General features: G+C 36.8%; 1 protein-coding gene across 1 annotated transcript; it reads left to right on the top strand.

Annotated features, from left to right (window-relative positions):
• The first annotated feature begins 1326 nt into the window (after positions 1 to 1326).
• LOC131793658 (sentrin-specific protease 7) lies at positions 1327 to 15392 on the top strand. The gene is made up of 26 exons (XM_059111103.2): positions 1327 to 1469; positions 1598 to 1676; positions 2144 to 2249; positions 4311 to 4635; positions 4836 to 5440; positions 5624 to 5648; positions 5893 to 5958; positions 6351 to 6389; positions 6772 to 6953; positions 7171 to 7302; positions 7761 to 7803; positions 8370 to 8422; positions 9389 to 9506; positions 9711 to 9787; positions 9947 to 9984; positions 10300 to 10358; positions 10465 to 10573; positions 11037 to 11153; positions 11527 to 11646; positions 11902 to 11994; positions 12294 to 12390; positions 12866 to 13023; positions 13339 to 13404; positions 13632 to 13719; positions 13929 to 13997; positions 15103 to 15392. Exons 1-26 carry the CDS (start codon positions 1448 to 1450, stop codon positions 15232 to 15234), a joined length of 3018 nt encoding a protein of 1005 aa, XP_058967086.1. The 5' UTR covers positions 1327 to 1447; the 3' UTR covers positions 15235 to 15392.
• Positions 15393 to 16679: the final 1287 nt, after the last annotated feature.

The following is a 16679-nucleotide window of genomic DNA, read 5'->3' as shown; positions in this document are numbered from 1 at the left end:
GTTCCGCTGTCACAGTGATATGTGTACCCCCGTGATATGTGTACCCCCGCACACATATCACTAGTGATATGTGTACCCCTGGTAGGGATACACAAAACACTGAAGCTTTGCACCCGGGCCTTTTAGAGCTTCAAAGAAAACATGTGCCCCATAGACATATATAAGCTTAGCTAGTAATTTGCTGGACAGACAAAAGCGCTTGCTTTACCAAGGGATACACATATTGACTGCGATTGCCGCGATATGCGTATCCACATTGTATCCCCAAGATGTATTGGGGATACACATATCACTGAACGGCGATCGCAGTGATATGTGTATCCCCTGACTAACTCGCTGTCGTCTGTCAATTTGGAATCAATAATACACTTACTAGCCATATATAAGCTTAGGTAGTAATTTGCTGGACAGACAAAAGCGCTTGCTTTACCAAGGGATACACATATTGACTGCTATTGCCCGCGATATGCGTATCCACATTGTATCCCCAAGATGTATTGGGGATACACATATCACTGAACGGCGATCGCAGTGATATGTGTATCCCCTGACTAACTCGCTGTCGTCTGTCAATTTGGAATCAATAATACACTTACTAGCCATATATAAGCTTAGCTAGTAATTTGCTAGAAAGACAACAGCGCTTGCTTTACCAAGGGATACACATATCACTTACTACGATTTCCGCGATATGCGTAACCCCGAGATATGTTGAGGATACACATATCACTGAACGAGAGATCTCAGTGATATACGTATCCCCTGGCTAGTACGATGTCGTCTGTGTACTTTTTAAATTTGTCAATGACACATATGATTGGGAATCAATAAAATTGCTGTCAGTTGGTGAAATATTTCATGCACTTACGTACTAGCCAGTAAAGGAGCTAGTAGCAAGTAATTTCAGTGCTAGACAGGCGACAAAGCCGATACGATTGTAGTCACCAGTGATATGTGAATCCCTAAGATATATTTTTGTTTAAATGACAATTTCGATTCCTTTATATTTCCAATAGATTGTTTGATGTTTGCTACTGGCCCATAAGAACTGTCGGACTCGCGAGTCGTGTCTTTACAGTTCTGATTGTGGAAGATGGTTCAGTGAACGATTTGCGTCCATTAACACAAGTTAGCCGTAATTATTTATTTTTTGGAGGGGAGGGGGGTGGGGGATACACATATCACTGGCCGCCATCTTGGAGGGGGTACACATATCACTAGTGATATGTGTGCGGGGGTACACATATCACGGGGGTACACATATCACTGTGACACCGCTGTGAATTTTACGAACAGCCCTTAGCACCAAAGCGAGGCTGAAAAATTTGCTTGCAAAATGGCGGGCGGTTAACGGAGAAATAGTTTTACTCGAGCCACGTATGGTACAGTTGATTGCTCCCCAGTTTCAGGAATTGCTCCGTTTGTTTGTTATGCCTGATAGAAAAAAATGAGTGAAAGCCTGTTGGAAGGTATTGCAATTTCTACCTGAGTATTTGTGAAGTGGGAAAGGAAGCTAACTTCCACACATTAAACAAAACATCAATCGAATGCCTTGCTGCTGCAGTTCACTAATGTCAGTTTTTTTCCTCCTATATAGGCCTTGACAAAGCTGAGCAAAGACCATACTCGGGTTGGAAAACAAATGGCTTTGCCTCAGGTGGTTCTCCGGAGAATGAGTAAGTTTTTGCCGTTCAAAAATGGGTATTTATCTGGTCCCAATAAGATTTTTTTTTTTGGATATGATCGTGATTTCCGCTTTATTCCGACCAAGTCGCGATCTTCTGTCATACTGTCAGTTGTTGTCAATGAACGCTTAAAACGATGAAGTGAAGTGACGATAGAAAACTTGCGTTTCTTTCTAAGTGATGCCTGAGGCTTTATTTGGTTATCCAAGCTTTGAACCCGAGGGTAAAAATTTTGTCTCGAATTCGAACCGTTAACTTCGTTTGTTATTATTTAACAGAATTAATTTTCACAAGCTATAACAATTCAACTTCTTAAACTAAAGTAATTTATGAGATGCTTGATCACAATATCCATAGTCATTTGACTTTTAGAATATGAGTGGAATTTATTTTAGTTGTTTCATTTGTGTTTTCCTTTAGATACATGTTAATTTTTTTTTGTTCCTTTGCTTTCCAAGTGATGTTTGTTTGCTAGATGAGGGTGTGAGTCAAAGTTGTAGGCAAGCTTCACCACCTTCCAAGGAACCTGAGAAATGTCTGACAGATGGACACAGAAATCCTAAGGTGTGATTTTTCTCTATTTTACACTTCTTGGGTCAGTTATTGAAACAAGGTCTGATATTGGAATGTGGTTTTTGATGATCAGTAGACATTGAAAGTTCCTCATAGGTGGGATTTTTTGAAGTAATTAGATCTTTCTTTTAGTGCTAAAAAGAAGCCCTTTAGACAGTTTTGCAAAAACTTAATGTTTAGGTGATATTTTCTGCTTGATTTAAGATTGTTTAGAGCTCAGTTTGGGTTAACTAGAGTTGAACTTTGTTAAAGATACATGTAGCTCTCAGTTGGTAAATTTACATGCACATGTACCTCTCCTAATAGATAATAAATGCCATAATCAAAACTATTGGAAAATTCTCACTGGCTTATCACCAGCCCAATTTTAGCATTAATAGGACAGTGTACATGTCATGTTTTTTATTGGACAGTGTATTAGGACAGTTGACAGGTCATGCCAGTGTAAGTGGAGAGTATGTGGCATATGGGCAGGCTGTTGTCATGCATTTTGCACTAACTGTTTTTTTTTTAATGAAATTGTGGAACTGTTGTCTAGTTTCTCTCTCAAATTTTGTCATAGTTTTGATCAACTGGTAACAGGAATTTGTGTTGTCCAATTCTGTCTGTAATCATACTCCTGATCAACCAATCAGACTCCTTCTCTGCAGTCATCACTTGTATGAGTACAGATTGAATTGGACTCCACTCAGTTCTATTGCCATCAATTATCAAAAGAAGTAATGTGTCAATGTTATTTCACCAATGTATATGAATTGTATGGGTAAGATGTTTGCATACGTGTACATGTAGCTCAATACTTCATTATGCATACTATTCTTGGATAAAGAAAAACAATGTATTGCCTTTGGGTTTGCATCTTTGTTTTACAGTAGTATGGGCTGTGTTGAAATCTGACCATTGTATGATAATGCAAGAACATCAAAAGATGTAATTTTGCTTGTAATAAAACTTCTGACTGCCAGCCCAGGTACAGGCTTGGCATCCAGCGACCATATTAGATTTTTCAAAATAGATCATAAAGACTTGTTTTAATTGTCAGTATTTATTTACACATTGAACTTGGAGTGTAACATTGATTTGTGATAAAAAAAACCTCAAACTTCTCTGTTCAGTGGCTTTACTAGTACTTCCCAGGTTTTCTTCATGAATTTACTCTGCAAGGAACTCTTGAACTATTAAATTAAAGAGAACAAAGGCTTTCATAAGATGTATACAATGTTCTTGGTTGGCTTGGCTCACATATTAGGACATATATACATGTATATGTCCTTGGCATTCAAAGGGTCTTTGCACTTGTCTTAGTGAAATGATCAATCTCTTCCTTTCAATTATTGGCTGGTATACTATCATACACATGGATTCAGAGCACTTTCTAACATTTCAGATTGTTTCAAACAAAGGTCGTTATTATGCTTTTTTGTTTACAATTCCCCAACTTGTGTTTTGGCTTGGGCATCATTCAGTTTTTTTGTTAGTCTTGATTACTTCAGTTAGTGATAACACTGTCTGCAGTGTTAAGAAACTGCAAAATTATCAGGATAAGGGCCTTTCCTCACTAGGCCAAACTAGAATTGTCGCAATAAAATAAAAGGAAAAATTTTGTTTGGTCAATTCTGTCAGTGCTTGATCTGTTTGTAAGACTGGTCGGCACAGTTTGCTAAAGGATACCACCTCTAATTTACATTAATTTTAAAATTTTAGAATCCCTGAGTTCTGAAACAAAAGACAATTTTTGCCTCTATATTAAACTGATTTCAGTTCAAGTACATGTTTGTCATAGCTTTTACGACTAATGATCAACAAGTTTAACACAGTTTTGTTTATTTTGTCCAGTAATTATCATGGGACAAATGTCAGGAGTGCATTATTTTGAAGATTGTCTGCTTCAGCCAAAATTTGTCAAGCAACAAACAATCCGCACTTGTAAAGTGTTGGTGATGACAGAAAATTTGTCTTAATAAACAACCTTGTTGTTAGTGCATAAAAGCCCTTATTAGGGTCATTTGAAGTCTACATTACATTTAACTGACAATTTTTTTGTACTGTTAGGACTTTGATGCTAAAAAATCATCATTTAAAATTCCCAAGAAAGCCAAACCCCAGACATGGATTGAATCATCATTCTCTTCAAAAGACAACATGTTAAGTGAAAGCCCTCAAACAAGACTGAAAAAGCAAGCAAATAATCCAAGCACTCCTAAGAAAAGGAATTTTGAGAAAGAAATTGGATATCGCATTCATCGTCAAGGGCATATGACTCCAAAAACTCGAGGAAGTGAAGAAGTTGCCACTCCTAGGTCACGATGGAAACATACAAGCCCCCCTGGTTGGCGAGATAAACCAACATGTACCAGAAATGATTTCTCTTCTCAAGGTTTGTAACATTGTGACATTTGTGACATTGTTAAGGTTATGAGTCACAGTTAGTAGATAAGGTTGAGCTTCAAAGAGAAACCCGTCGCTATGTCTAAGTTGGTGATTGCTGATAATAACTGGATTTCCATTTTGAAATGAAAAATTTGTATGTCTATTGTACTTGTATCTGTATAATAACAAAAAATTCTTAAATTGCAGTTTCAAATGCTCACAACGATGGAAAATGCAATGGTTCTGATCCAGATGTCCTTACAAGAGCTAATATGCAAAATGAATGTAGCTCTCTTGTGGAAGAGCAAAAACATAGTCATTCAGTTTTGGATTCCCTCATGGGCAGTCAGTGCAAGGGCAACCAATCCAGTACTAACTCTAATGGTGAAGTTTCAATTAGTAATGACACTGACTCAGACAACAATTTAAGGAAAAAAACAAAACTGGACAAAAGTGCAAATTTAACAAATGATCTGCTCTCTGATGAAAATTATGAAGATTGCTATAAAGATTACTTTTGTGCAAAATGCTCCACTAAGTTGTCAAAGAACAGAAATTGCTCACATTGCAGCAAAGACAATTTCCCTTCACAAGCAGCCACCCCAAGGAAACCTCTTTCACCGGACAGATTTTATAATGTATATGACAGCAAACATCCAAACGTTCAGCGGACATATGGTCGGCAACGGAGAGATGGAACTCCTAAATTACTGCAGAAGGGATCAGTGAGAACAGTGACATCTGCAAAGGGATCAAGTAATGAAGAATGCCAAACAAATGTGACTGCAAAGAAGAGAAAGAATCAGCTGAAAGTAGGTTTGATTTATAAATGTACTACATTTGTAAGAAGAACAGTATGAAGAACATGCATACTGATGTTAGAGTGTTAAGGTTTAAGGAATGCATAGTGAGGCTGGCATATTGCCATCTTTTGTGCATGAGTACACTGAAAGTTAACAAATCAAATGTTTTTTTTCCTTTTCACGACAATGAAGTTAAGCAGCGAAGACTCCGATTCAGGTAGAGTGTACATGTATTGTCATATTTCATTTGATTTTAGCTCAGTTTTTTTGTAAATTTGAGCTTTGGTGTCTTTTTGTATCTTATCTCTATAATGCAAAAATCAATTCAATTGTGAACCAACTTTTAAAATATTCCCAGAAATTTAAAAAAACTTGATTAGCAAATGGTTATGGGTAAAATGCCATGATCCTGATGCTTTGATTTTTTCAATATTTTCATTGTGGTTTACTCGATTTCAAAGAATCAAAAGTACAAGCCAAGAGGAAGCGAAATATGAGGCAATCGAAGGTCATTGCTCCAAAAAAAGGTTGGTGTCATTCTTTATCTTGTAAATTTTATATATGATGCACCACAATCAATTAGATGATTTAATGATATCATAATTATTGTTGGTTACATTTTGTTTTTAGACTTACTTTAAATGATCAGCAATTCATTTGTGGATCCATTTCCATTTGAGCAAAAAAACCAAAAAAATCTGGCTAAAAAGTCACTGGCAATAAACTTATACTATTCACCTTTTTATTTACTCCATTACTTTTAAATGATTACCAGAGAACAAGTCTCAGTCGGTCAAATTGTCTGAATAACACTTGATCTGTAACACTACATGTAATCTCATTAAGGATATGGAATGATGTACCTGTAGTGTTTAATTTTCCTAATCACTAACATTTTTTATGAACCTGTTTTTTGTAGTGGATGTCATAACATTATCAGATGAAGAAGAGGTTATAGGTGGGTTGTGTGCATAGTCCTATTAACTTTTTAACTCCCAGATTAGATTTGTAATTCTCCTTACTGTCAACCATACAGTTCTTATAATGTTAGTTCAGAGAATTTAGTACTGGATTAACTTATTATCCCCAAATATATATATTTTTTTTATTCTCATCACTTATGTGGTTGATATTGTATTGATTTTGTAAGGAAAATTCTGTCTTGGTCACTCATGGGAGTTAAAGGGTTAATTTTCATGCAATTGATGCACTTAAAGACAGTTTACCAATTTTTGTCATGGTAGCTCAGAGAACCTTTAAAATTTTGTACTAGTTGTAGAAGAAAAAAACTGAACTACACTGTACTCAATTATTCTTCTTACTTTCTCTTCACCCTGCAGAAACAGAAGCAAAGCTTGTTGTAGAGCAATCTGATATTTCTCTAAAGGAACTTAGCAACTCTAGTGATACTGTTGTCTCAGAGTCACCCATCAATCAGGATAAAGAAATTGCTTTAGAGTCAGGTTACATGAGCACTAGTGTTTGTTCAGACACATCCAGCAAAGGAAAAACATCACCAGAGGTAATTTTTTTTTCTTTTGAAGAGAATTACTCACTCTACCTGGAAAATTGTGATCAGTGTATAAATTATAGCTCCTTTGGTGAGAACATTGTAAGAAGAAAAAAGGGGAAATGTGTTAAACACTTTTTCATGACTTAATAGATGTTTGGTGAAACCAATAAGGCTGGATACAGAAGATTACATGTTCCACAGATCAGATATGTTTATTGTCTTTTAGAGGGAGGGAAATGCCCAGAAGAAATCTGAAAATTTTCAGCCCTATGTCAGAGATGATGGTGAAATAGAGATAATGCTGGGACAGAATGTGTGGATTGGAACTTTGGCATGTAATTCTACTAAACCATTAAAGGTGAATTAAATTTTTAAATTACCAGCTTCATGTAGATTACATTAGTGTAGTTATTAATTTATTGCAATGATAACTGTAACAATATTTCTTGATATAATGATCTTAGAATTAACAATTGGTTCATATGTCAGCTTGTGTTCATCGAGATATGAAGCACGTGGGAAGTTTGGAGAGCACAAAAGATACGTAAGAGTTGCTTGAGGTGTAGCTGAGAGCAACTCTAGCTTTTTAAGTGCTCTTCAAACTTCCCAAGTGCTACATATCTCGATGAACACACAGCTGACGTATGAACCAATTGTTTTATAACATTTTCAACTAGATGGAAAATTTTTTTCCTCGAGGGATTTGTTTGCTCATGTCATGAGCGTGCACAATAGGAATATGAAGCACACTCACGCAATTGAATTTGATTACATAAATTTACTAGCTATGTTATAATTGTATTTATGTACTTTCAGATAACTCGCTGTGATGATGAGATTTCGTTTGGTATTGTGATTGGTGAGTGGTTCAGTTGTTCTGTAGACTTGTGTAAAAATCATTTGATGATACAATCAATTGAATTTAAAAAAATTGGAAAAGGATCCAAAGCTGTTTGGTTTTATAGCTTTTTTGGTACTTTGGGCTTTCATTTGAAGGTAGGTCCTGCAAACCAGCACCACAATAAGCAAGTGTCAGCTACCTCTTCATTTGGCAAAACAAAATTCACAACAGGTTTTGTGTTGTTTTTGCAGCTTTTCTGTTAGAGGTATCTTACTTTTCTCTTCTTAAATTAATTTTAAGGGATAGTTTGGGGTGAGTTTTCTACAGTAAATGGTCAATTATGGTATAAAATGGTGTATTTTACTGTTTTTTACAATACCCTTATTGTGTGGAACCTGTATTAAGGGGTCAACCAATTTCTTCTGTAAGTTTTTGCATATTTACTTAATTTCCTGAATCCACCAGAAACCTTAGTGATATAATAGTCAACCAGACCAATTCTGGTTGTATTATACATTCACGTGTACCTGTTCAAAGTTTGAAAGTAAAAATGAGACTCTTTTTGTATTCTACTTTTTTCACAGGTGATAAAAATCATGAGGTTACCATTGTTGAGAATGACTTTTCTTCTTTGAAAGTAAGAACTATGATGAACTGTATTGTGTATTAAACTGTACTAGAGAGGGGATATAAGAGAGCAGGGATTGTTAGAGAAAGGGGATATTAGAGAGGGGAAAGTATTAGAGAGGGGGTACTTATAAGGGAGGGGGACAGTCTCAGAGAGGGGGCTTGTTAGAGAGGGGGCATATTAGAGCAGGGTTTATTAGAGAGAAAGGGTTATTAGAGAGGGGAAAGTATAAGGGAGTGGAAAGTCTCAGAGAGGTTGCTTGTTAGGGAGGGGGCATATTGAAGAGCAGGGTTTATTAGAGAGAAGGGGGTATTAGAGAGGGGAAAGTATAAGAGAAGGGGACATCTAAGGGAGAGGAAAGTCTTAGAGAGGGGGCTTGTTAGAGAGGTGGCATATTGGAGAGCAGGGTTTATTAGAGAGAAGGGGGTATTAGAGAGGGGAAAGTATAAGAGAAGGCGACATCTAAGGGAGAGGAAAGTCTTAGAGAGGGGGCTTGTTAGAGAGGTGGCATATTGGAGAGCAGGGTTTATTAGAGAGAAAGGGATATTAGAGAGGGGAAAGTATTAGAGAGGGAGACATATGAGGGAGAGGAAAGTCTTAGAGAGGGGGCATATTGGAGAGCAGGGTTTATTAGAGAGAAAGGGTTATCAGAGCAGGGGGACTTAGCAGAGAGGGGAACGTATAGAGGGAGGACTTATAAGAAAGAGGAAAGTATTAGAGAGGTGGCTCTTCAGAGAGGGGGGCATATTAGAGAGCAGGGTGTATTAGAGAGAAGGGGATATTAGAGAGGGGGGACTTACAAGAGAGGGGAACATATCAGAGATGTGGCTCTTTAGAGAAGGCATAGCTGACAGGGCAGTGTTTAAGGGGGGGGGGATATTAGAGAGGGGTTTCTCATTTTATTTACAGTATCTAAAAATACATGACCATCGAATTTCTCAGTTTAGCATGATGTTTATGAATTTTTTTCTTCAGGTTCATCCTTCTTCAAACCCAGGTCTGATTGTGTTGGGAGTAACTGCAGGCTACGCACTGAAATTAAGGGAGAGGATTGATCACAGCAGAGGAGCTTTCCTTAATCCAGGAAGTGCCGGTAAGTTTTTTTTAACTATTAATATTATTTTGCTGGACAGGACTATTAAAAAAGAAGAGAATGGTCCAATTCAATATTGCCGTTTGCAATGAGCTGTGCTATTGTGCCATAAATGTTCATGAAATAGCACTTCACTTTGCACAAAAGATTATATAGGAACCTTTAAAAGGAACATCCTAACAAGGAAGTTTTTATTTTAAACAGTGACAGCTGAAAGGGACATTGTTCTTGAACTTAGTGAACATGTGAAGCCAGAGGTGACTGCTGATTTGGATGATTGGGTATGTGCAAGGTTTCAGTAGCACCCTAATCCTAGGCGGAGTAGTGGAAGAATTTTGTGATTCTTACTTTCAGATGTGTTACTGAACATCAACTTTGTTCGAGAGCTGCGCTATAGTTTATTCTTGCTATTAACTATTGTATTTTGTTTTATTTTTAAGGTGACAGAAAAGTTATCAAAAGAGTTTTCTCAGTTGAGGTAAGTATAAATTTAGACAAAGAAGCAATCAGGCCTCAAGCCTTTAGAAAAATTTGACTTCAATATTATTTCGGAGTTCGTATTCAACGTTTTGACAGTTGTTCCAACGTCATTCGAAATTGCACGTGAAGTCATTTAATGACTTGTTAATTGTTTTAAGTTAATGACTACTTTCTGTGCTCAATTTTAATTTTTCAGTACTCAAATTTCACGTCTCTGCACCATTTCGTATTATCAACATGCCCTCAGTCAATGAGCGTGCTAAAATGTTTGCGCGTATATATTTTAAGCCCTTGTCCACTTCCTATTTTGCAGCTTAGAAGAAGCAGAGAGAATTCGAACATACAAAACCCAAAGTCAAAAGCATCAGAAGAGTAAGATGACATCATCGCTTTCTTTTGCCTCTTTCTTACTCCTCTTTAAGGTTTTCAACCATAATTCTGTTGTTGCTAACACAGTTATCACAACGATTGTTTATAGCACCTGTTGCAACCCGTGATGGAGGCAGTCGTTCTACTATTGCTACTCGATCCAAGACGTACAACACGAGAACAAACAGTGATAAGAAGCCAGCGGTAGCAGCACAAACGTACAGTAATTTTATGATGTTTATGCAGTTCATGATATCTTACATTGGATGCGGTAACAAAAGGACTTATGCCATGTTAAATTACATAACCTAACTATCAACTGAAATGCTAAATAGAAAGCCTCTAGTTTGAAAAATTATGATAGTTATCTGTTTTTCGTTGAACCGAGTGTCGAAAGTAATGCAAGATTGTTTTGGTTTTACATCATTCGGTCTGTGATTGGTCTACAAAACTTGCGCTATCCTCTTAACCAATCAGACACAAAGCTAAAACCGATCATGACTTGGTCGCCCACGTTTTCCCGCGTTTTTGATCGGTTGACTTTTTTTTTAACATATTTTGAGTTCTCATTGGCTAATAATGATGTAAACCTTGGGTTTTGGATTTTCAACACTCATTTGAAAACTTCTCTAATGTGTGATGTGTACTTTGTTGAAATCTGTTGTCGGTTTTTTTTAACAGGCTTATTGTTTATCCTCGTCCTCCTCAACCTGGTGGAATCACAGTCACTACAGAGGACGTCGCTTGCCTTGCACCTGGTGAATTACTAAATGATGTCATCATCGACTTCTACCTAAAGTGAGTTTGATTGATGGCAGTTACCCGCCCAGATATATTTTATCGTCTTAAGAGAAACTATTTTCAGGTTTAGAAATCCGTAACAGAGTACATTTTGAGTTATCGCTGCAAAACTAAACCAAAAGTAAATATAACGGCTTATCCGAATAACTTTCGTGAAGTTCGGGAAAACATTTGTGACCTGGTCGCAATTAGTTTTAGTTTTGCATCTGATTGGTTGAGAGGAAAGTCCGTTTGTTTTCAAGGCCAATCATAGCGCGAGGTGAAGCACAAATAACGCAATCTCGATTTACTATCGACACTCAGTTGAAAATTGCTTTTATTGTTTAAATGTATCTCTGCCTTGTTGTCTTGTACCTTCTCTCATTTACAGATATATATTTTTTGAGAAGCTCTCACCCGCTGACAGAGAACGCACACACATTTTAAGCTCATTCTTTTACAAGCGATTGACTCAGAGAAGTACCAGTGGCAGTTCCAACACCTCCACCAGGTTTGTTCGTCAAGAAATCGACCAAGCTATATTTTAATTGGCCAACTCCCTACTTTTTTAAAATCATTTGAATTTCCATATTCTTTTCAAAGCGCACATTTATTATCGCATCATGAAAGTCGATGAATTTCAAAGGAATTGCTGCTGAAAGGAAATTAATTTGTTTTTTTGGATTTATATGTGCGTATTTTAGTATTAGAACCTTATCGCAATTTTGTAATTAATGTTTTTTTCTTTTTTGTATTTTCACCTCAGCACCTCAGACAGAATGCATTCTCAAGTGCGAACATGGACCAAAAATGTGGACATATTTGAAAAGGATTTTGTAGTTGTACCTATTAATGAAAGGTGCGTTAGAAGGAGAAAAAGAAAAACAGAACTGGAATAATTTTAGCCGCATGTAGAACAAACATAAAAACATTATCAATACACCAGTTAGAGGGTAGCTTAGTAATAGATTGCAGAGAAGCCAAGGACCTATTAAATTTTAAACGCTTATTGAATAAAGAACTACGCTAAGATAATGCAGGCAGTAGTAAGTGGCAAGTCGTCCGCAAAATAAATTTGATCTTTGATTAAAGGGAGTATTTTGGCCATATGGATGGATGTTGTGAAGAGTGAACTTGAGTTTCATTTTACCTCAACAGCTCACATTGGTACTTAGCGGTGATCTGTTTTCCTGGGAAGGATGGCCAAACTCTTGTCAATGAAATCAATGATGAAGACGATGGGAGTGACTCAAAGGTACTTGTTTCTTTTAACAATCTTTCTGATGGACGCCAAGTAGTCCGAGATTAAAATGTGTCTTTTCAGTTCATTGCGAAATTCATGTTAATAAAACAAACAAAAAAACAAACAAAAAAACAAACAATTTTAGGAGATCTTAAACAGTTCGAGTTCAGTTTTTTATTAAATCAATAATGCCGCACTGCATATCCTACAAAGGACCTAACTGTTAGCGCGCTGGACCCTGGGTCGGGAGGTCTGGGTTCGAACCTCGGCCAGGCCATTGTGCTCTGTTTACGGGTAAGACTCTCACAACACCTCATTTGGTAGAAATAGGTAGTGGTGGACTTTCAGAGAAAATAGAATGGACAAAATGTTGAGTGGCGATGCTCTTAGTCGTGTTATGTTATAGACTTATGACAGTTGTGCGAGGATGTAGACTTTTCCCTTCACAATAGTAAAAACAAAATTGAATGAAAATGTTCCACTTCAGAATGAAGACCACGATATTAAAACTGGTGAAGAAGCAAAAAATGGTCGCGATAACGATGACGATGTTCTTCTGCTCCGCTCTCCATTTGCAAAGGACCGGAAGAAATCACCCAAACAAAACCAGAGTAAAAGCTTGTCGAAACAGATCATCACATCGCGGTAAGTTCTGTTTTATTGGGGCATTTGATTCAGATTACCTCTTCCATGTGGTCAAATTTTAGAAAATACAGAAATCGATCTAGCCGGAACATTTAAGCTCATTTTGGACTTTGACGCAAACGGGTTCCAATGCTCCGTGTTTTGCTTTCTCGGCGTGAAACTGGGAAATCCTAACACCAAAGACAAGTTATCTTAGCTTTTTCCACAAATAGGTAAAGGAAAGCAACCGAAGTTCACTAAATTTTGTAGATGGAAAGTTCTCTTATTGCATATCATTGAAAAGTTTTTTTTTCGTTGTATCTCTCTTTTTTTCAGACCTTGTATACTAGTTTTTGACTCCTTGGGATTGACGAGATCAAGGTGTCTCTTTAATCTCAGAAAGTAAGTGTTTACTATAAACGTATAAAAAAATTGTTATTTCTGTTTATTTTTAACCGGCGAACTTTCTTTGGACTACCTACATTGAGCGGGAAACAGACTAGCGACGCGGCACATGGCGGAAAAACGGCACCGATCACCCGTGGTTATGTTTAGCTCAGTAGATCAACCTCTGTGAAGATTTTCGCAGTGAACCTGACGTTTTAACCAACATTTTGTTTTCTTCACAGTTACCTTCAGTGTGAGTGGAGAGAACGAAAGAAAGAACCTAATACAAAGTCTTTCGACAAGGATGCAGTGAAAGGGAACCACCCAAAGGTAGAAATTTATTCATTTATCTATTTATTTGTTTGTTGCTGATTATGGTCAGTTACGAAAATTTCTGTCGTAATGTTTGTGTAGGAAGATTCTAGTTCTGCCCAAACTATCAATCGAACGATCACCCATTGAAAATGGTTAAACAACTAGTGTCTAACTGGTACGATTATATTTTGTGTACTCTGATCTTTTCTGTACGTATTTGTCAGGTTCCCGGTCAAGATAACCATTTTGACTGCGGTGTTTACGTGTGTCAATACGTGGAGAGCTTTTTCACGGTAATAGTTGCTTTGTTGATTAATAATTATTCACTGGAATTAAAGCAAGCTTCCTTTCTGTTTACCCAAGTCTCCAGTACTTCATTTTCCAGGCCTGAAAAGTCACGGACTTTGAATAGACTTCATAGAAGGTCATAAGTTCAGCAAGTTCTGGATGTTTATTTGTTTGTTTGTTTTAATTGTAATACATCAGTAGAAACAAAAGGAATTACATATACATAAAATATAATATAATAGAATTGAAAATTTAACATATGGTGTGGAAACCCGCAGAGAAACCAAGATGCTTAAGCGAGCTACAGGCTCCTCATATTTTCTAAAATTGAGGGATCAGTCATATGGCGTGATTTAGGTACAAATATTTTAGGCTAAAAAAGGAAAAAACCCACACACAAAACAACAGCAGACACGTAAACAAACATATAGTTAAGGAACTTGAGAAGAGTAAGAAAAAAGAAAGCAAGAAGGGAGCCAGCTTTGGAGTAATATTCGCAATTTAATAATAATGACGATAATAATAATAATAATAATAATAATAATAATAATTACTTTATTTATCCTGATTAAAGACCGGTCAGTAAATCAATAGTGATTGACTGGTATCAATCGGATACCAATAAAAAAATACATAAAAGTCAATAAAAGCATGAAGTTTACAATTGAATAACAAGATCTTTTTAAGAATTATTGAATAAAATCTACGTTTAACTTGTACAAATGTGATTGGGGCTGTCCATGTTCGCCAGGTAAGTAAATGTTTTGCCCTTAAACTGTGCAAGTGTTGTGAGCTCACGTATATCTCTTGGCAGTTTGTTCCAAGCACTCGCAGCTGAGAATTTAAACAAGGTCTGTCCACATTTAGTCTTAACGTGTGGTAGATCGAATAAAGTTGAATCTCTGAAGGATCGATAATGTCTTTGTGATCGTTTTATTAAGTAAACTAACCTAAATTTAGACTTAAACAGAGAAAGTGTGCTAACATTTGGGGTTTCAATTTTTAGGAGAATTGAAAAATTTAGAAGTGGCGTTGGAAAGTTGGAAATAGTGCGTGCCCTGTGTCGTTGTGAATTTCTTTTATAACAACTTTATCTTTTGACCTTCTCAGGATCCAATCACAGACTTCTCACTGCCAATAAAGAAACCAGACTGGTTCTCTTCAATCCAAGATAAAAGAGAGGAGATACGGAAACTTATATACACTTTGAAAACTTGTGCAGAGGTCGACAATGTAACATAAAAGCTATCAAAGGAATACTGATGACAGAAAACTTATGTGGGTCATAAGCTCCGTATATACTCCGCAAGGTTTATGTATAGAAATAACCGACATCCGTGACCATGAACGATTTGGTAGAAGGTTAAAATAAAAACTTCACTGCTGATCCAACATTGAAACAGGGCGAGTTCAATGCGGATTGTTTTGCATCGACCTTTGGTGCATGTTATTGCTTTATCGGTTAAAGGGGCATAACGGTTGGTTCATGGTAAGATTTTGGTAACTTATTTAAAAAAAAGATCATATTTAATCAACAATTCAATCAAACCAGCCCAAACTTGGTAAGAAGTACACCCAAGTAATTGCCTACATCATGACATGTTTATAGTAAACATGTTGTTTATTGTAGGTAAATAACTAACAAGTTACTGTGAAGGGCTATTTTGAGGGTTTACTCGGAGCCCCTCACTTTTTTGACATTTCCTTTTAAAATACTCACCAAAATTTTGTTACAGTGGCATTATCCAATCGTATCGAGAGTTGTCGCCTTTTTTATCATTTTGGTTGTCATGGTAACCAATTAGATTTGGCAAATGACAAGTTACTTATAAAACCAGCAGTATTTCAGAAAAAGAAATTTTGCTCAATTAGGTCGCAGATAATTACATAAATAATCTTTGTACCAAATTTGGTGTCAATAGCTGAAATACTCATTTAGAATTATGAGGGGCCAACAAAATTACCCCGAAAAAACCTATTTTTGGAAAAATGCAATTAAAACTTCAGTTTTATCTAAATGTCACTTGCAAGACTAATGACTCCCTAAAATGGCCTTTTATGAATCACAGCACACCTACTTGAAGGTATGCCTAGGTTCTTTCTCTTTTTACTCAGTCTGTACAGCTGTGTAGGTTATGCCTTTGCACATTATGCACAGGTCTTCTCTCTACTTAGCATGTCTTCGTACAAGTCTAAATCGTTTGTGTTTTTCTTGAGCTCTGTGCTCTGCTAACTGAATTCTTCCCCTGTCCAAAGCTTTGTCTTTTTTCCTTCCAATTGTGCTTGCCAGGTGAGATTTCAGCTTTCCTAATGACATCAATTTTTTTTTGTTGCACCACAACTGAAGTGCAAAGCAGCACAGGATGCAGCCATGACAATTCCCTTTCTTCCATGCAACTCATGCTTGGGACACTTGTTCCATGCCAATGCATCAACAAACTCATTTGCATTCTGGGTGTATCCAGGCAAGCATATGATGAGGAGTGCTGGCTCACTCAAACGATCATAGATTTTCTCAAGGGGTTCCTTGAAAACACTATCCAGGTGATGTGGCTTGTCTGGACAAGGCAATCCCCTTTTGAACTTGCACCATGACAGTATTTGTGCCTTTCTTGGTTTGAAAATTTTAGGCAGTGATTTGGCAGATTTGCTCGCTGCCAACATCATCTTCGCCAACAAAGGTGACT

Source organism: Pocillopora verrucosa, chromosome 9, assembly GCF_036669915.1.
Source record: "Pocillopora verrucosa isolate sample1 chromosome 9, ASM3666991v2, whole genome shotgun sequence".
Classification (NCBI taxonomy): domain Eukaryota; kingdom Metazoa; phylum Cnidaria; class Anthozoa; order Scleractinia; family Pocilloporidae; genus Pocillopora; species Pocillopora verrucosa.
This window is presented reverse-complemented; position numbering and strand designations above follow the sequence as displayed.